Below are 20,967 nucleotides of genomic sequence, written 5' to 3'. Positions count from 1 at the left end.
ATATGGTATGTGATGTATCTTTTCCTCTAAACTTTACTAAAAGGAGTCCATATATTATTGACCATATATTATTTTTAGTCTTGTAGCAGAAACTATTCCTGCCCATGTCAGTTTTGCCTGAAACTCGCTCTACAGATAAGAAAATAGAATGGTACCTACTGACCCATTCACCATCACTTTATACTGAGGTTGCCTCTAATGGCTGGTTTCTTTTACCAGTAGTCATTTTTCAATAACTGAAAACAGTTGTATCTTGATATCTCTTGTGCTGAGAGAGAGATAACAAAGCACCCAGGTTTTGTGAGGTGGGCACTCCTCTTGGTAATCCAGAGGGAAAGTCTCTGGCTGTCACTACAAGATAGTTATGTGTCCTGTGTTGCCACTGCCAGTCTCTGAACATCCAGGGTTAGGCGACAGTCGTCTTTGCAACAGGACAGATTGGCAGCTCATGAGTACTCCCTGTGCTTTCTGCCCAGGGAAAGCTACAATCAGGCTCCTTCACCCTCTAGTTAGGCCCAACTCTTGTCGACTTTCTAAAAGTAGCAGAGGGTCCCACCCACGCAACCTCACTCTTTTAACTTCCCAAATTACTGTCTCGTGCCCACAAATAGAGGACATTGCCTTGTAATTTGTGTCGTCTCTACTGACAATTGAGAGAGACTCCTTCTATTCCCAGAGGGCTCGTTCAGGGTGCGGGAGGGGTGGTGATGCAAAGTGAGGGTAAGATAGGACAGTAGATGTCCGGGGATGTGTGGGTGGGAAAGAGAGTAGAGACAGGGATGTGCTAGAGACATTAAGGCATGGGGATGTGGGTGTGATTATAAATAGGAACATCCAAGTTCATGGAGTCTGGGGTCTGGCCAGGCAGATCATTGACGATCGAGGATGCTGCCCTTCAAAGCATCTTATTAACCATACAGACCAAGTGGTGCCATCACTCTTTCACTCTAGATTCACAGAGTTAGTCAGTCAACTTAGCATAGCAACTTATCTTACTAATTAGAATTAGCAAGATCTCACTGCAGACTAAGGAAGATTTTGTACATTGATGGAGTAGGAACCTGAGGATGCTTGCTTGGAATGTAATCTAGAGCCCAGCACAACACTGTGGTTTGAATGTTGGACTAGGACTCTGGGAGACCAGGGTTTAAATTCCTGCTCAGCCACTGAAACCTACTGAGTGACCTTGAGAACTCTCTCCACTTTAGAGGAGGGCAATGGCAAACCTCCTTTGAATAAATCTTGCCTAGAAAACTGTACAATAGGATTGCCATAAGTTGGATTTTACTTACAAAAAACAACAAGAAACAGTGATCTGGCTGTGCTATAAAATCTGCTAAACTACTGTAAAGTCAATTGGCTTTTGAGTGTGATGAAAGCAGCCTTGCTTATCGCTTCTGGAGGAGAATTTCTAAGTTGTTCAGTTTCTCCAGAATGTGCAGCTATCTATAGCCATTCTGATGGTCTACCTGGCAATCCTCCATTGACAACATCTTTCCTGTAGTAAGAATAGTGGCCCCTTTCATACTGTGAATACAGAGACATGGCGACTTACCAAACCAATGAATACTAAAAACTGGGATCATAACAACAAATAAAGTAGGAAGTGAAAATAGATTTGATAGTATAGAAATTTTAATATTAAAAAAAATGTAATGAACATAAAGAGCATATAGAAAAATTATACTGTCACAACTGTAAGAGAGAGCCAGTGTGGTGTAGCAGTTTGGGTATTGGACTATAACTCTGGAGACCAGGGTTCGATTCCCCGCTTGGCCATGAAACCCACTGGATGACAGGTTTCACATGCTCTTAGCCTGAGGAAAAGGAATGGCAAACTTCCTCTGAATAAATCTAGTCAAGAAAACCACATGACAGATTTGCCTTAGAGTCACCATAAGTTGGAAATGACTTAAAGTCACACAACACACACACATAACTGTAACATTGAAGTATTATAGTACAAACTGCAGTAGGAGTATAAAATTTTTCTGATCATCATCTTGTTGAGTTGTATAAAGTGTATATTGCAATAGGGACTAGCTAACTAAACATAGCCTAAAAACTGTCTTGACTTAGCTTCCATTTTGAATTAAACAGTGATTTATAAGTAATGGACCAATCAGTTCCACATTTCTATATATTGGCCTGTTACAGACTGCCAAAATAAAGCTGCTTCGGGTCTCTTTGGAGGTATGCTGTTTAAATGATGCATGCACCCTAAGAATCCGGAAGCTGCACCAAAGCTGCCCTCCAGTGCTTAGGAATGGAGTGTGGCTTTGGCGCGACCTCTGGACTCTTAGGACCCATGCATCATTTAAATAGCATACCTCCAAAGAGACCCGAAGCAGCTTTATTTTGGCAGTCTGTAACAGGCCATTGTTTTATTTTATTTTGGGGACAAATATCCTAAAACCAAAAGGAGCATTTGTGTTCTCAGTGTTTGCATACTTATACATGAAGGTTCGGTAATTATTTTGAGCCATTTTTAGTTTCCTGATCACTACTGTATGACAAAATACACTTCATACCATTGGTTAAACTACATTTGGTTATTAGAATTTCTGTATTATTAACATTTAAATTTATTTTAACTTCCTGCTTTCTTTTATATATCTCAACATTGTGTGTGTTAGCCTGATTGATATGTCTTAAGATTTATTTCATGTTTGTTTCTGTACTTCACCAACCAAATCAAAAGTGTAAAAAGACATGTTTGTTTAATCTTATATACTGCTGTTAATATGTGTGCTCTCCAAAAGATCTTTCATTTTTTTGCATGAGAACACATAGGTTGGAAACCTTTCTCTTATGCTCATTTGTATATTGAAGGAGATGCTGGATTCAAACATGAATTCTGAGATTATAACAGCTCCTGGAGGTGTATGCCTTGTACTTTCGGCAATGTTTACATTTTAATGTGTTCAGTGATAAAAATCTTTCTGTAGAATATATGAATATACAGTGAATAAATCAGCTAGTCCTCTGTAGGATTTTCCAGATATCATAGAAAGGCATCATTTTCTAAATCCAGAAATCTAGATCTTTGTGGATTCAATCACCATAGCTTCAGTTTGCATTCTCTTGCAGTGTTTGGACAGAGAGCCAATTGTGTGCCATCCAGATCTGCAACAGCCAAAGGATTCTGTTGCACAAGATCTTCCTGATGAGTTTTTTGAGGTTACAGTAGATGATGTCAGGAAACGTTTGGCCCAACTCCAGAATGAAAGGTAAGTTTATTTTTAGTAACAAATTAATCCTCCTAAATCATATTTTTCAAAGTCTTGATGCAACATATTTTACAGTATGGGTCTGTGTCAGCCTGATTTCTGAAAGAATTGTTTCAGTAAGCTACAATGAGAAAAATTCATCTCATTTCCTATTGTTCTTAGTGTCCTCCATGTTCTTGGAGATTTGGGGTCTTGCGTGTTGCTTTCCAACTAAGAAAATGTATACTCAACATAGAATTGCATTTCTATCCCCTAAGAACTGAAACATCTGGCTTAAAATCAAAGGTGCAGTGTTTTCGTTTTCCTAAATCTTGTAGGTTTTCAGCAACTAGTCAACACATCTAGATTTTAAGATAAAAAACATAGGCACAATGTTTTCTCAGAAATAAAGACTTAATTTCAATGGTATGTACCCCCCAGGTATTTGTACATAGGGTTGAAGTTTTAACATAGACTCAGAAGTGGAAGAAAAATGTTTTTACACTGAATATGCAATCTAGATAGTGGAGATTTTATGATCAAATCACAGGTCTTAGATTTTTTTTAATTTTCAATGTAAAAAATTGTTCTGTTCTCAGAGCAGGCTACAATAATTTTTCAGTACAAACACATTTCTGTCCCTAAGGGATTCACAAATACAACTGGACAACAATTTCTTGCCTCCTGCAAAGCTGGAAGTTTATTCTTTAGGATAGAATTATCCTAACTGATGTTTTCTTTTCCTAAGCCCTGTAGGTTTTCAGTAACTAGTCTATGCATCACAAAGTTGCTAGAAATTCTTCCTCAGCTGTCAGTTGCTTAGATGACACTTGTATAAACACTGAAAAGAAGATAGATGAGTGAACAACAAAGCTCATGATTTGTTTGTTTATTGGCAGTCCTATTTAGTTCCCTTTGATCTCAGTGTAAGTCTCAGGTGCTAAGCCAAAAAGTAAATCCCTGCCACTTTTAAGTCAGTATTGTGTATGTGTGTGTGTCTGTTCTCCTTTTTCCACCAAGTGGTGATACTATCCAGTTGAAAATCCGAAATCCTCAGTCACAGGTGAAAGGCCGTGTTCACAGAATGGGACCCAGGCTCAGGGGAGAAACACAATTGAAGATCAGAGAGAGTATGAAAACATGAGGATAAATGAGCATGGTTCTCCCAAAACTTCCAGGGTGGTCCAGAGGAGGCTCTTGTGTTATACAGTTTCCTATCCTTAAAAAGGGATTTCTGTTTTACAATTGTAGAAGAATATCAGGATTAAAATAAATGTGCACTTTTTGCTTTGTATTTGATATTAACATTCTGGAAAGCAGTATTTTCTATTTATATGATATACTGTTATTAGATCTCATTTCTGTCCTATTTTAAAGGGAAATTTTGATTCCAAAGATAGGAAACCAACTTTACTGTCGTGATAAATATCATTGTGTTTTGGAAATCAGAACGAAAGTGCCATGTGAACAGCACATGCAGCAATATGGAAACGTTAAAGGAGGCAAATAGTGTTAACAGAAGGGAAAGCAGTTGGACTTGTGATAAATTTCAATATAATTGATTCATTTGTTTTGTTTGGGCTTTTTAAAAAATGTGGAAAGAGTAATGAACAGATGAAAGGATTTTTCCTGGTCTCTGTGACTCATGTTTGGGTTGTTTTGCACCTGCACAAGACTGATCAAAACCCTCTAGAGCTAAGTTTAACATTTTCAGCAGGAATTCTGCCAATTCAATGTGCATGTCTAGATGAGATTCCCACAGCCCTTCAGTTCCTTTTTGTCTACCACTGCAGGTGCAGCTCAGTTAGGAAGGTCTGGTCATTTGTGCCTTTGAATGAGCCCTTGTGATTAATAGTATTTTCAGTTTCTCCATAATTCTTCTCTTTCCCTCTGTCACTATCTTTTCCTCTATTTGTTGTTTTTTCTTCTCTTGGATTTGTACTTTCTGTTATCATGCATTTTATTGTCTTCTCATTGCATTGTTGTTGGAAGAAGCAGTCTTCATGGAGCCTGAGGCGTTATGGCCTCCAGGTAATACTTTGAGAAGTGTATCAGCTGCAAGGGTAAGATCTTCCACTCCAACTGTTACGACCACTGTCCTATTTGTTTAGGCAAAATTCACATTGTGAATGGTTAGTGTGTTTGGAAGCTGAGCTAGAGGATGTAAAACATAACTTTGACTACAGGCTCTTCACTTTCTTTGAACCTGGAGAATTATCAGCACAGATTCATGAGTACTTCCTGTCAGTCAACTTCTTTTTTGTACCATGCGCTACATGCCCCCCTCCATTGCTGTTGTCCAAAGTGATCAAATCCTTACTCAATAAGAGAGAGCAGTAGAGCTTGTTCCAGTAAACAACATCAGGAGTGTAGGGTATAGTCGGCCCTTATCCACGGATTTTTTATCCACTGATTCAATCATCCACAGCTTGAAAATGTTAAAAAAAGTATAAATTCCAACTATCAAACCTTGATTTTCCATTTTATACAAGGGACATCATTTTGTTATGCCATTATATTTAATGGGACTTGAGCATCTATGGATTTTGTTATCCATGGGGGATCCTGGAACCAAACCTCAGCGAATAACAAGGGCCCACTGTACATTTGTTCTTTCCATCCCAGAAGGGACTGAGAAATTTTATTACTCTTCTTGTTCCTCTGTGGATAATGAGATATTTCAACTTAGTCACCCCTCATAAAGAAGTTGAAGCATTCCTGACAAATCCCTGAAAAATGAAGGCTATAAAACATTCAGCTGCCTTCCCCTCCCTAACTCATCTTGTAATTAGCAACTCCATTAACAGTGTCTAATAAGGAAAAATGGCCTGTGTTTATCTTTATACTGGAATTCCCTCTCCCGTCCTGCAGTCCAGTGGAGTAATTCAAGTTGTCTTCACTAAGACTAACACAATTAAAATGGTAGAATTGAAAGACATAGCTATGTTAGTCTGGAAAATCAGTATTTAAAGGGATCCGGTAGCACTTTTGAGAGTAACTGAAAGGCTGGAAACATGAGGTTCCGTAGAGTTTACAAAAGCTCATGCTACATGCTTCTTTCTTTCAGTTAGTCTCAAAGATACTACAAGATCTCTTTATGTACAATTAAAATGGGGAATATCAAGGTATCTTGGTAATCCTACTGTAGCTTCATATTTCATGTACTATATAAGGTGCATGTGAAATGCATACATATACTTTTATAATTTGAAGCTATAATGGATCTTTTGGTGATGACTGAATAGGGACATAAAACACTCAGCTGTCTTTCCCTTCCACAGAGTCTAACAAGGAAGGATGGCCTGTGTTTATCTTTAGAATGGAATTCCTCCCCCTCCCCTTCTGCAGCCCAGTGGAGTAATTCAAATTGTCATTTGAGATTCACACAGTTAAAACAAATGGTTGAGGCACTGTTACTTTTGTTATTTCAACCAAAAAAAAGGAACTTTTAATTTCCCACTGAAGTGCCCTCCCCATTACTTCTTTTGCAAATGAAGTATCCGTAAATTTTCACACTTCAGTGGAGAATATGTGAAATTTCAGACCTCAAAACCCATGTTTAATGAACAGCAACAAGCTTTCGTCACACCTCTAATCAAGAGGAGCAATTTCTGCAGGTGAATGGTGGAATCCAATCCATTCTGGCCCTGCCGAGTCTCAGCCAGTTTATCATACCTTCCAAGTTACAGATGGTTCTTTTTTGTGGTCTCTGTGCCTCACACAGTAGGGGTTGCACCTGTGCAGAGACTCCATTCAGAAGCTGAAAAGCTGAGCAGATTGGCAGGAGGCTCCACCCACTCCTGTGTAATAAGCATGCCCAATCCTGCCAATCTAGCTCCATCTTCAGTTCTTTTTCATCTGCCGTAAGAGAAACACTCTGGATTTCTCCCGTGTTATAGTTATTAAAAAGAGCTTTAAAGCAAGTAATTTTGTTGCTTAATTTTGCCCAGACGGGCTCCTTGCTTTGGGGCCTCCTATGGCCCCTAAATCTTTCTTTAAGCTCTGCATTGATTGGAGTCGCGAAGTTGCCCTCATCAATGGACAATCTATTATTATTATTAACCTTTATTTATAAAGTGCTGTAAATTTACACAGCACTGTACATACAATCTTTTTAATTAGATGGTACCCTAACCTCAGGCTTACAATCTAAAAAACACGACACAAAAAATCCAAATGCCTTTTTTGTTTGGTTGAGGGCCATATCACCGACCATTGTTCAATTTGCTGCTCCTTCACTTCCACGACTCTTTGTAATAAAGCCCAGCAACTGAAATTATTTTGTTGGGAACGTTCCCTCAGAGACTGATAAATCTTTGTCTCAAACTGATCCTTTGGCATTGATCCCTATCTCCAAGCTTCCAAGGATCCCACTGATTTCTAAGACCTCGGCATTGATGTCAGGCTCGATATCAACCCCATCGGCCATTGGCACCGGTCGCATTGGAACTTCTTCCATCGATGTCGCAGACACTATCTACTGCCCAGTCCCCTCCATTACAGGTGGCTCCCTCTGCCTCGCAGGCCAAGCATCCTCAGAAAGCCAAAAAAAGGCCTGACGTCTCAAGTGATTTTGACGTCAAGAGATCTAAAAAATAGCATAAGTCTAAGGTTTCAACACTGCCTACTGCTTCTTCGGCCTCGATATCTGCTTCGCCCCCAACACCGGTTTCTACAGCAACATCAGCATTAGATACTACTATGGTTTTCTTGCTTCCTCTGCCGACACTGTTGCCAGCTTTGCAGCCCCCCCCCCATCTCAATCACTGTTTCAGACTCAACATCGGGGGTTTTGATTTGACCTCCTCATCATTGAGTGCTCTATTGCCTTCGGGCCCGATACTCTTATATATGCCACCAACGGTGTCTCTTCTGCCACCGGTTCCTACATCGGTTCCAACGCAGAAATTTGCCTTGCTGGGTCAGGCTTAAAGACTTTCACTGTCTCCATCAGCCCCTCGACACCATGATGTGTCTCCTGCCAAATCTCACAGGTCTCCAAGACCATCCAGAGACCGTGTTGAGTTGTTGGCGTCATCTTCCTGGCACTACTATCGAGATTCACCTTGGCACCGTACATCAGATGGTATCATGCCGAAGAACATTGGAGAGAACGCCCTTCTTCCCATAGGTCTTATTCTCCATCTTACAGGGATCGCTACCACTATAGGGAGCCTTGCTACAAATTTCCCTCTCAATGTTGATCTCAGTCTTGGTCCCGCTCTCCACAACTTGCTCACGAGTCTTGTCTCGAATATGATGCCACCAGAGTACTTTTGTCTGTCCCTTGCACCACAGCTACAGTCTTCCGACCCCCAGCATCACCTATTCACTTGATGCTGGAGGCTCAAATTCTGTTGTCAACATTGGTAACAGTACCGATCCCTGCTGTCATCCCTTTTGTGTCTTCGATACCAACATGCCAAGTTATGCCTCCTCCTGCTGTTATACAGATATCTCATCACACCTACTGTTCCTCCACAGTTGTCCTGGACTGCAGCCAGCACACACAAACATACGTCAATAAGGATGGCTCAACAAGGTAATTAGCTATGCAGCTGGAAATAGTCCACAAACCTTGCAGGGAGTGAGAGAAAGAGCAAACCAAAAGCCAAAGCCAGGATAACAGGGATCACGATAGACAGTCCAGTCCAGGGTCAGGTCAGCCAGAGGGTAGCAATAGTCCAGTCCGTTCCAAAGTCAAGATACAGGGAGCCAGTGCAGGCAGCAGTCACACCAAAGGATCATGCAATAAACTCTGGTGCTGAGTTGGTGTCTCTCTGCTCATTAAGTAAGGGAAACTCTTCCCCGTGCCACCTGAGGCTGATTTGCTAATTCTCAGCAATTCTCTGGGATCTGCGTCTGCCAGCACTTTCAGCCCTGCGTTGTCTATAGCAAGCTTGGTTCCTCCCCAGAGTCACCACTAGGCTGCTGTACCACCAGAGGAATCCCACCAGCACTAGGACCTGGCTGAGCCTCCTCCTCTGGGGCTGGGAGATCAGGGCTGGATTCTGGCAGAGCAGTATTAACACCTGGTGTAGCCTCAATTACCTCTTGCACTGGAGCAGGATTAGCACCTGGTGTAACCTCAATTACTTCTTGCTCTGGAGGAGCCCCATCCTCCGAGACCTGCTCTTGGCTGGCCATGACAACAGTCTACTGGGGAATCTGCCTATGACACAGAAATGTCACCAGTCTCTCCTCCTGTCATTGCATCTCCCCAGGAAGAAATTGAAGATACTACACCTCAATCTCTGAATGAAGATGTTCAGCTTTTCTCGGATGTGGTCCAGAGGATGGTTCAGGCTATAGGTCTCCGGGTTGATGTGGCTCCCAAACCCTGTTTTTCAGATTGTTGATACCACTGCAGTTTCACCAGCTGTTTTTCCATTCTTGGCTTCTTTATCTGATGTCATGAACTTTTCTTGACTGAAACCTTCATCTGTACCACCTGCATCTAGAAAGTTGGAAGGCTTGTACAGGGTTCAACCAGACATTGCACCTTATCTGTTCACCCACCCTACTCCTAATTCAAATCTACGTCTTAATTCTCTGGCAAAACTCATTCTGCACCAGTGGATAAAGAAGGTAGGCATCTCGACATATTTAGACGTTGATTTTATTCTTCTGCCGCCCATTCTGCCAAAGTGGGTAACATGCAAGCATGCATGGGCGCCTACCAAAAGTTCCTATGGGACAAGATGGCAGATTTCATCCTATACTTGCCTGAAGAGCAAAAGGTGGCTGCCCTTGATTTTTACATTAAGGCTCTTTCTTTAGTTAATCAGCAGATCCATTTGGCAAAACGTTCTGCTGATTGTGCTACCAAAATCATCTCTGGGGCTGTTGTGCTTCGCTGTTACGCTTGGCTCAGATCCACTGATCTCACTCATGAGGCTAAAAAAGTGTATTGAAGACCTTCCCTTTGAAGGTGATGGCCTTTTTGCAGCTAAAACTGATTACTCTCGACACGTTGGCTAAGGCACGTCTTACAGGCAAAAGTCTCAGTGTTAACAGGCCAGAAACAACAATACCGCAAACAACAGTGGCATCCTCGGTTTGCCCCTTCCAATTATTCTAGACCTCATTCTGCTGCTTCATCACAATACAGAGGTTCCTCTCAACAGTCTTCTAGGAGGCCTTACAGACACCGCTATCCCCAGCAAGAACAACAACAGTCCTCAAAGAAATCCTCTTCCATTAAATCTCATTGTTGATGTGTCTGTTGGGACAACACCACTGTCTTGCCTGACCCTTCCAGATTCTTTCTTGCTTTCCCATCTGTTTCCCAAACATTGATGCTTCTACAACAACTGATGTCGAATCACCATGGATACCTGGATACTCACCATTGTGCATTTAGGCTATGCCATAGAGTTCTCAAGTAGTCCACCTTTAGGCGTATTTCTTTTTTTTAATAATCTTTATTAAATTTTACACATTAAAACCATACATTACATATTCATCATATCCTTAGATCTTTTTCTATTCCTCTTTTCTTTCCCCCCTCCCCTATCCCCTTATTATTATTTTTTTGTTGCTGACTTCTTAGCTACCATTCTCTAATTCCCCGGAAAACCCCAGTAGATAATACCCCTTTATCTCTTATTTCTACCAACTCTTATACAATTCTAACATCCTTCTCTATCCTATCGTTACAAACCGGTTGTTTCCCTTCACCTCTATCAAGTTTTATATTCCAGTATTCCATCTGATGGCGTATTTCGATCCACTCCATCTTCCCCTCCTCTCCAAGAGGAGATTTCTTCCCTTCTCAACAAAGGTGCCATTCAGCGCATTCCACCCAGCTGTAGACTACAGTTATTGTCTCCAGGTACTTCACAGTGCCAAAGAAAGATGGCAGCCTTTGCCCTATACTCAACCTAAGGGGCGTCAATCATTACATCAGGCCTCACAAGTTCAAGATGGTAACCCTCCAATCCGTTCTTCCTTTTCTTCATCAAGGAGATTGGTTTGCATCAATCGATCTGAAAGATGCTTACTTTCATGTTGCCATCAGGCCCCAGCACCGCAAATTTCTTGGTTTTGCTGTTGACAAAAATCTCTATAAATATACCATCCTTCCTTTCAGCCTTCCCACCCCTCACCCCGTGTTTTCACAAAATGCATGGTGGTGGCCATCTCCCATCTTCGTCTGCAATGAATCAAGATTTTTCCTTACCCAGAGGATTGGCTACTGGTGTCGTCCTCCCACATGCAGTTGCTCGAGATGTTCACACCACCCTCTCTCTCCTTACAGACTTGGGCCTGACTGTCAATCCCTCCAAGTCCATCTTAGAGCCAGTCAGAGGAGAGCAGAAAGCCTATGGGCTCATCTTCACTCTGTTCTCTCTATGGACTGTCCCACAGCAAGGGACATCCAATGTCTTTTAGGTTACATGGCCTCTACCACAGCCATAACCTACTTGGTGCACCTGAGATTCAGGCCCCTACAGGAATGGTTTCTCTCTGTATTCGATCACCTCAATGACAAACAGTCCAAGAGGTTGACGCTTCCCCAACATGTCCGCAACTCTCTGCACTGGTGGTCCATTCCCAAGAACATCCTCAGGGGGATGCCCTTTCATCCTAGAGCCTTCCAGGATGGTCACCACAGATGCATCCATGATGGGTTGGGGAGCTCACTACAAGGATCTTTGAGTACAGGGTCGATGGTCCCCATCAGAAATGGAGATGCACATCAGTGTCTTAGAATGGTTAGCTGTCATCAAAGCCTTTCGGGCTTTCGAGCATCATCTCCTTCACAGGGTCATCCAGGTGGTAACAGATATCACTACCACAGTCTGTTATATCAACAAACAAGGTGGAATCCACTCCTCTGTTCTTCATCTGTCACAACAACTCTGGATGTGGTGCCATAATCATCCCATCCACCCAGTGGTGGTACATTTGGCAGGCAAGGACAATGTCCTAGCAGACTCCCTCAGCAGAGACAAGGTCCTTCAGCACAAATGGACTCTGTCTCCACCGGCTTTTCGTCTCATTACTTCACATTGGGGAACTCCTTCCCTGGAGCTGTTTGCCACTATGGACAATACACAGTGTCCAATGTTCTGCAGTAGAGAGGGCTGAGGGACAGGCTCCCTGGGAGATGCTTTTCTTCTCAGTTAGAGCCACAGTTTCCTTTACACCTTTCCCCCACTTCCAATCGTGGCAAGGGTTGTTGCCAAAATGACAAGGGATAGAGCCAATGCAATCCTGCTGGCTCCTTACTGGCCCAGGCAACCCTGGTTTACTTCTCTGCTTCACCTATCCAGGGGCAATATCTCAAATTCCTGAACTGGCTGGAGCGCCTCTCCCACTCCCAATGGTGCAGTCCTTCACCTCGACCTGCGCGGCCTCCACCTGATGGCATGGAGGTTCCAGCCCTGACTGCCCTAGAACTTCTTAGAATTCAGCTTCCAGGAAGGACTCTACTAAGCTGTCTTACTCCTACAAATGGAAGCGCTTCTGTGCCTTTGCTGAGGGAGAGCCAAACCATGCTCACCTGTACAACTGTCAATGGCCTTGCACTTCCTGCTTCTTCTGTGTGATCAAGGGCTATCCTTCTCATCTCTCAAGGTGTACTTGTCAGCTGTTGTAGCCAATCAGCCTTTTGGTCCGCCATCTGCTCGGCTCTTCACCTCTCTGATCTTGAAAAGGTTCTTCAAAGGTTTACACCATCTTTACCCTCCATTGCCTCGGTTGGCTCCTGCATGGTCACTCTCTCTGGTGCTTACACATCTTACCAGGCCTCCCTTTGAACCTTTGGGGTCAGACTAGTTAAGGTTGTTTACACTAAAAGTGGCATTCCTTGTGGCCATCACGTCGGCCAGACGGTCTTCTGAACAAATTGCATTGCTCTTGGCTGAGCCCTTCCTGATTTTCCACAAGAAGAAAGTTGTCCTCAGGCTGGACATTTCCTTTCTCCCTACGGTGGTATCCCCCTTCCACTTTTCTCAGGAAATTGTGCTACCTATATTCTATCCAGACCCTTCTACACCTCTGGAGAAGACTATGCACATACTCGATGTTCGCTGTGCTTGGTGTTTTATGTTCAACTTTCTGCTGAGTTCAGGTTGACCAACAAGTTGTTTGTTTATTATGGTGGACCTAGGAAAGGCCTCCCTGTTTCCTCTAAAAGGTTTTCAAAGTGGATTGCCCAGACCATTCTGCTGGTCCTACTCCTACTGTTGGTGTGCACCCACACTCAACCAGGGCTAATCTGCCACTTTCTTCAGGCGCATCACTCTGCCAGATGTCTGCAAGGCAGCTATGTGGTCCCAACCTTCCACGTTTTTCCGGCATTACTGGCTTGATTACAGGTCTGGTTGGGATGTCCACTTTGACCCTGCTGTTCTTTCTTCTGTTCTGCAGTGGCCTTCCCACCTGCCACAGATAAGCTTTTTAGTCACCCTGTTGTGTGAGGCACAGAGACCACAAAGAAGAAGAATAGGTTGCTTACCTGTAACTGGTTCTTCGAGTGGTCATCTATGCCCTCACACAAACCCATCCTACCTCCCCTCAGTCAGCTCCCTGCTGTTTTTGTTTGTTTGTTTGTTTGCGGCAGACTTGAAGGCGGAACTACATTGGTGGGATTGGGCATGCTGAGTACATTGGAGTGGGCAGGGCCTCCCACCAATCTGTTCATCTTTTTAGTTTTCGAATGCAGTCTCTGTGCAGGTGCAAACTCTATTGTGTGAAGGCACAGATGACCACTCGAAGAACCACAGTTACAGATAAGCAACCTGGTCTTACCTTATCTTATGTCTGCCTAGTTATTATTATTATTATTATTAACCTTTATTTATAAAGCGCTGTAAGTTTGCACAGCGCTGTACATACAATCTTTTAGTCAGACGGTTCCCTGCCCTCAGGCTTACAATCTAAAAAGACACGACACAAAAGGAGAAGAGGGAGCATAGTTTGCCATGGCCAGTTTCGAGGATGCCTATTGCCACATTTCCATTTTCCCATAGTGGCAACAGTTCCTGTTCCATACTAAGTGAAACATAAAAGTTGCATGGTTTTTTGTGGGTTTTTCGGGCTCTTGCACTTTGTGTTGCACTTTGAATTAGCCATAGCATTAAGTGTTTTCACAAAATGTATTGCAGTCATGTACCAGCAACTGGCTTCTTGTTTTTCTACAATACAACTTGTATTGGACATCCAGCTTACTCTTGAGAGTCTGCTGAATCGAACCCATGCAGTCTCTTCAGTTCTTCACTACCCATTTGGATTCAAATCTTGGAGTGCTGACTGGTCATGTCCCTTAGGGAAGTACAATGAATTAAGTGCATAGTTCAATAGATACAAGTCCTCTTGGGGAGTGATAGCAGCAACCAAATTAATTTGTTTATCTATGGCTGTGAATCCTGCAGAACAGGTTCATTCAATGCCCCTGAAGGTGACCCTTCATTCAAATTCCTCTGTTTTCCTCATAGAGAAGGACCACAGCAACCTCCTCACCAGTGTGTTTCTGCCTTACCCCCTGAAGCCAGAAGAGTCAGACACAGAAAAATCAGATTTCTGGGACTGTTAAGCTCCTGATGGCAGTGGCCTCTCTGAGGCTGAGGAGCTGGAGGCTCAGGCAGTTGGGGACCCTACTCTCTGGCAGGAAGTAGCAGACTCTGAGGATGTTCTGCTATCGTTGAAGAGATAAGAGGAGAGTATTATTAAATAGGAGATGCTGATGCATTCAGTATCTGGTGTCTTGAGATGGCTGCCTATATATCTCTCAGCAGCTTCCTGGCATGTTTGTTGCTTGTAGCAGTTCTGGCTTGGTGACTGGTTGTACTCTTCAGAGTTGGTGTTTTCTTGATGTTGGACTAGCTACTATTGATGATTCTGTTTTACTACTTGCTGCTTCATTTATCTGTACTACTGACTTGCTGAGGCGACCTCTGGACTGGCTGACAATCACCCTCTTGTTTCTCTCTTCAGTTTGTTGGATAATCTATGATTGGCCTGGACTGAATTAATTACTTGACAACTCTTGCATTCCATCCACCTGATTCATAGGTTACTTGCTGACTGGAGCATAGGACAGTTTCACAGTCCATCAGTTTTCATTGTCCATCAACCCATATGCCACCTTCCTGAAGTGGAGGAACACCTAAAAAAGTGCATGACAGGTGGACTACTGCTGATCAACAGCCACAAATCAACATGCTAGAACTTAGGGCTGTCTTTGAAGACTATGTGTATTCAGATGATCCATACACAGTGTAGATTGTTGCAAGCAGTTCCACAGTGATCTTCTATGTGAACAAGGAGAGTGGCACTTGTTTGGGTATCTTTGTATGATACTTGCTATAGTTATGAAAGTGATGCATCTCCAGAAGAACAATACCCCTGGCAATTCATCTCTCGGGAATCTCTGACAGAGTGGTGAATTAATCAAATGCTGTGATTTCCCACTTGTTCAACTCCTGGGACTTTCTAAAAGTAATCTTTTTTGTCTCTTTGGACAACACACAGTGCATTCTGTAACCACAACTAGAGCCAAATGCAGGGTCATGCACTAGAAGAGGCATTCTTCTCTAGCACTGTATAGGACTACAATTCAGTCCCTTCCCATCATTCCTCTTATCACAGGACATATCAGAATCGGAGATGACACTCTGCTTGTTTACAAAGAAGTACCTAGTGACCCCATGGTCATCTTTTCACTTCTGCTATTCAAGAACACATTTTGTTTCCTACCAGTGATCTTTGATCTGTTAACACAGCAACAAAGCAGGGTGCGTCACTTGGACCTCAAGAGTTTACCATTAACCAACAGATTTATTTGTCTTTCCTACCAGAGGTGTAGACAGTGACCCAAAGAGATCATAGATCTTCTTCTTGCAATTCATGCTGTCTAAAATTAAACGCATCTTACAGAGAAAGACATTCCTCTGACAACTGCAAGACTACTTGAAGTGCTTCTCTTCCTGGTGACAAAGGATTGGTCCTGTGCCTTTCTGGTGGCCATATCAGGTTACTTTCCATCTCTTTTGGGACATCCCAGTACTCCCATCCTGTATTTGAGACATTTCTTAAAGATTTTGAAAACTTTCATCTCAATTTCTGGTCTTGTTCAAGTGTGGGACTTAACGTGTCATAGTCTCTAAACTTACTCAAATGAGAAAGCCGTTTGAGCTGTTGACTACCTGTGCTTTTAATCTATCAGTGAAAACAAATGTCCTTGCAGCAGCAGTGATGTGTGCCAGATGAGCTATTGTACTCCATATCCCCAAGCATGATTACTCCCAACAACTGTAGTTTCATTGTGAAAAAGTACTAATGAAAAAGTGCTTATTATCATTCTACCAAGGTTATGTTGCAGTTTTCCATCTCTCAGAATATTGTTTTTCCTGTCTTCCTACCAAATCCGTCCCTACTCAGACCTTCATAAGGCTCTGGCATTCTATATTTAGGCCAGGCCTTTCTGGTCATCTGTCACACTGTTCATCTGCTAGTCTGGCCCTTGGAAGGCTGTTCCATTGTCCAAGCAACATCTGGCTGAGTCATGGCATCTATCCACCTGTCATATGAACTATTCAAATGGCTGACCCCTCTGAATCCCTTTAGTCTTTTCACCAGAACCATGGTAGCCTCTATTGCCTTCCTTACAAGAGTTCCCCTCCATGACATTGCAGAGCAGCTATCTGGGTCCAACCATCAGTCAGTGTTACTGTTGATTAGCTGTTATTCAGCATTACTGTCTTGGCATTAGAGCAAGTCAGGACAAAAACTCAACATTACCAAACAAGGCAAAGCTAAATTTTGGAGACCTACAATAGTTCTAAACTGCTGGTCCATGGATTGGTACCAGTCCACAGATCATCAGCTGCTCGTCACAAGTGAGGTTCCAGGAAAGAAAGAAACAATTTTAGTTGATGCCCAGAGATGTGATAATGGCCCTTGGTACAGATTGGTCACTTGCTTCTCGATTCTTCCATGCCTGTAGACCAGGAACTGAAGGCATCAGCAGAAATCTCATCTAGACATGTGCACTGGGGAGGATTCCTAACTCTAGAAGATTCTGATCAGTTCTAGACTAGTGCTGAACAACCTGTTTGTGTATTCACTAATGACCACATGACAAGCCAGAATTACAGATTAACAAACTGTACTTTTGTAAACTTGTGAACTACTGACATTTACTGATGTCGGGACTATATCAGTGTTTTCAGGCATTATTCTTCCATTAAAGACTACTTTGAAAAAACAGAAGTTTAAAAAATTGATAGTGAACTAAAAAAGATAATTTGAAGAAAGATTGTTATATCATTTCTCAGAACAGACAAAATTAAACTGTGGAACTGGGATTTAAACAAGAAGGTTCTAACAACACCTCTAAATTGTTTTTGTACGTTCTCTGATTACAATAAACCTTTTCTCTCTCACCAGCCTTAGTGAATCAACAATTTCAGTTAAATGTCAGATGAATCAAACTTCCCTTTTAAACTTCCAATCATTCCTTTGGTATTGTGGTATGGCATTTCGTTGTACCATACTCAGGTTGAATTGAGTTGTTTAAAGTTCATAGAATCATAGAGCTGGAAGTTGCCTCGTGGGCCATCAGGTCCAAGCCCATGCTCAGTGCAGTATCTCTAGTTAAAGGGTTTGGCCTTCTTTTGAGATCTGTAAGTGCTTCCATACCCACATCCCATCCTTAACACTAGGATGTTTTCAGATTACTGTGTCCTTTGAAAAGAAAGTGAGTCATACATGTTAGGAGGAGGTTATGCAAGGAATTAAAAAAATATAAATACCCTTCTTCTTCGTGGTCTCTGCGAATCATACAAATGGGTTTTACTGCGCCTGCGCAGTGCTGCTCGGAACCTTCTGGAATCACTGGGCAGAGTTAACTCTGCAACATATTGAAACTTTTTGGCGGTAACTCCGCCCACCCGTTATAAGGCCCCTGCCTTCCCGCTCTTTTCCCCAGTTCCTTTTTTCCGCCGCGCTCGCTGCTCCTAGGAACTTTCGCCTGCTTTGAATCACTCTCGTTTTTTGACCTTCGGACTGTTTTTTGACTACTCTCTCTCTCCCGCCCCTGGTAACTCGGACACTCGGACTGTTTTGACTTCGGCTTTGGATCTCCTTGACTCGCAAGATGTCTCCTCCTTTTAAAAAATGTGACATCTGCAGCGGAAAGGTTCCTGTCCAGGATCCCCATTCCTCTTGCCTCTTCTGCCTGGGCCGGGACCACGACCCTAGGGTCTGCAGCCTCTGTAAGTCCATGTCCTCCCAAGCCCGCAAAAATCGGGAGTCGCGACTTACTTCTGCCATTGCCCAGGGCAAGATCAGGGAAGGGGACCCTCGCCCGGCGTCAGCTCCTTCTGCCTCGGCTCCACCTGCCCAGGCTCGTAGCGGCCCCTCCAGCGCTCCTCCTTCTACTTCTCTGGGGCAGGACAAGGGGAGCTCGGACTCTTCTCGCCAGCCGGCCCGAGATGCCGCTCCCAAACCCCTGAAGCATTCCCGCACATCGGGGTCAGTCGGGCAGGAAACGGCTACCAGCCGTACGGAGGGAGTTCCATCTGAGACACCGGGAACGTCCCGGGCGGCCCCGGAGAAGAAGAGGTCCAAGTCCAAGCCTGGTTCGGACCCCACTCCGAGGAACACCGCCTCCGAGGAACCCTCGGGCTCGAGGGATTCCGTTGCCCGTACCGAAGAGCGAGCTGGTCGGACAGCTACCATCTCGGAGTCTCCGATCCAGTTTTTCCCTCCGGATGCACCGCCTCGTCACAAGTCAGCCAAGAAGAGGCAGTCTTCGGCCCCGGAGGCGACCTCATCCTCTTCGGCTAAAAGGTCCAAGTCGACCTCCAAGACTAACTCCCATACGGGCTCACCTTCCAAGAGGCGCTCGGACGATGCTTCCCTCCCTCGCAAACCACACCGGGAGTCCCGCCGTGACCGTCCGCGTCCCGGCTCCCCGGGACGGGTCGACCCTCTGGCCACGCCTACGGTGGATAATCCTTCTCCAAACCTTCACCATCCGGCTGCGAGTCGCCTTCGGGACACCGCTGCCCAGACCGTACCAACCCAGACTCAGTCGGCGACAACGCTCCCTTTCCTCCTGTCGGACGACGAGGAGGTAGCTGATCAGCCGCCGAGGTCTCCTTCTCCAGTTTTGCTGGCTCCACGTTCTCCGACCGATCCGCAGTATTATTACGACTCGGAGACGGACCAATTTTTTCTCCCGGTCCCTAAGGAAGTGGCTCTTTCCAAATCCTCCCGAGGTCGGGACCGTCCCCGGGATTTGGACCAACCTCGCGACCGAGTGTCCCATCGTCGCGAACTTCCTGACCGACCAGGCCCATCGACAGAGGTTTCCTCCCGGCGTGTGGACAGGCCTGTCCAACACCCCAGACCGCATGCTGCAGTGGACTTGCTAGATTCTGACTCCGAACCCGAACCTGTGGATTCGGAATACTCTTCGGGGGACGACGACCCGGCCCGGAGCTCTCCACAGCTCTTACACCACCCGGAGACGGCCTCTCCTACGGACGATGTCAGGTCGTTCCTCGAGCATGTGATCAAGATGTCCAGGGCCCTGGACATTGACCTCCAATATCCCGAGGAAGAGGCCAGGGACCCCCTTGAACGCAGGGTTCGCAGCAGGGCCCACTCTACACCTCTGGTTCCCTTCATGCCGTCCCTGGAAGCCCTGGTCAGACGCTCGTGGGATTGCCCTTCCTCCCTGGTGGGACCGCCGCGCAAGATTGAATCCCTTTACAAGGTTTCTGCCCCAACGGCTCCGTGGCTGACCTCCCACCCTCGGCAGAATTCTGCCATTGTCGAAGGTGCCCAGCAGACTGCGACCCAACGGCAAGCCGCTGTGCCGTTTGATAAGGAGGCTAAGAAGGTCGATGCCTTGGCCAGGAAGGCATACGCGGCTGCAGCACTGGCGGTGAAGGCAACAAACTACACCGCCTGTATGGGTGCATATATTCAGACCCTTATGGAAGGCATCTCCCCCATCGTGCCCGACGTTCCGGATGAAGCCCAGCGAACCCTCACTGAGATTAGGGATGAGACCCATTCCATCGGTGCATGGCTCATCACTGCTTCCAGGAACGTCGTGGAGTGCTCGGGCAGAGCGATGGCAGCTTCCCTTGCCCTGAGGAGGCACGCTTGGTTGCGGGGTTCGGACCTAAACGCCAACGTGAGGTCTACGATCGAGGACATGCCCATAGACGATTCGGGCCTCTTCCATGCCGAGACGGATGACAGGCTAAACCGGAAGTTTAGACTGAAGGCAGCGGCGAGGAAGCACGGTATGTCTGCCCCCACCCCTGCTCCATTCCGTAGGAGGTTCCGCCCTTGGCAACAGCAGCAAGGCCAATTCAGCAGGTCCTCCTACCAGGACCGACAGTTTCAACAGCAGGGCCCTCAACGCCAGAGATACCCTTCCCAGTCTCCGTCATCCTCTGGTCGCCGCAACCAGCCTTCTCGGTACCGCAAGAACCGACGGCAGGACCCCGATCAGTCTAAAAAGAGGGCATGAGACCTTCCCGCGCACTTCGCCTCTCCTAGATCCTTTTTGGACATTCTTAGGCCCTTTATCAACGTGTGGGCCTCCATTTCCTCCGACTCTTGGGTGCTAAACATCGTCCGCAGGGGCTATACCCTTGAGTTCAAAGAGCTCCCGACCACCGGAGCTTTCATTTCCACCCCACCCTCGGACACCCTTCTCGACGAAGTGCGCGCCTTACTGGACAAAGGGGCTATTTCCCCCCTAGCCCCCGATTCCTTCCATGCGGCC

General features: G+C 44.9%; 1 protein-coding gene across 2 annotated transcripts in view; it reads left to right on the top strand.

Annotated features, from left to right (window-relative positions):
• LOC149322259 (tether containing UBX domain for GLUT4-like) overlaps positions 1 to 20,967 on the top strand; it is a 130,753-nt gene that overhangs the window by 57,221 nt on the left and 52,565 nt on the right. For both annotated transcript variants that reach the window (XM_089538108.1, XM_089538117.1), the window contains one exon: positions 3,091 to 3,230. In XM_089538108.1, coding sequence (XP_089394234.1) covers positions 3,091 to 3,230 — 140 coding nt within the window. The remainder of the gene's footprint in view (positions 1 to 3,090; positions 3,231 to 20,967) is intronic.

This window comes from Sceloporus occidentalis, unplaced genomic scaffold (genome assembly GCF_023333645.1).
Source record: "Sceloporus occidentalis isolate IW3139 unplaced genomic scaffold, rSceOcc1.0.p SCAF_1, whole genome shotgun sequence".
NCBI classification, from domain to species: domain Eukaryota; kingdom Metazoa; phylum Chordata; class Lepidosauria; order Squamata; family Phrynosomatidae; genus Sceloporus; species Sceloporus occidentalis.
Note: the sequence above shows the minus strand (reverse complement) of the source record. Positions and strands in the feature narration are given on the sequence as shown.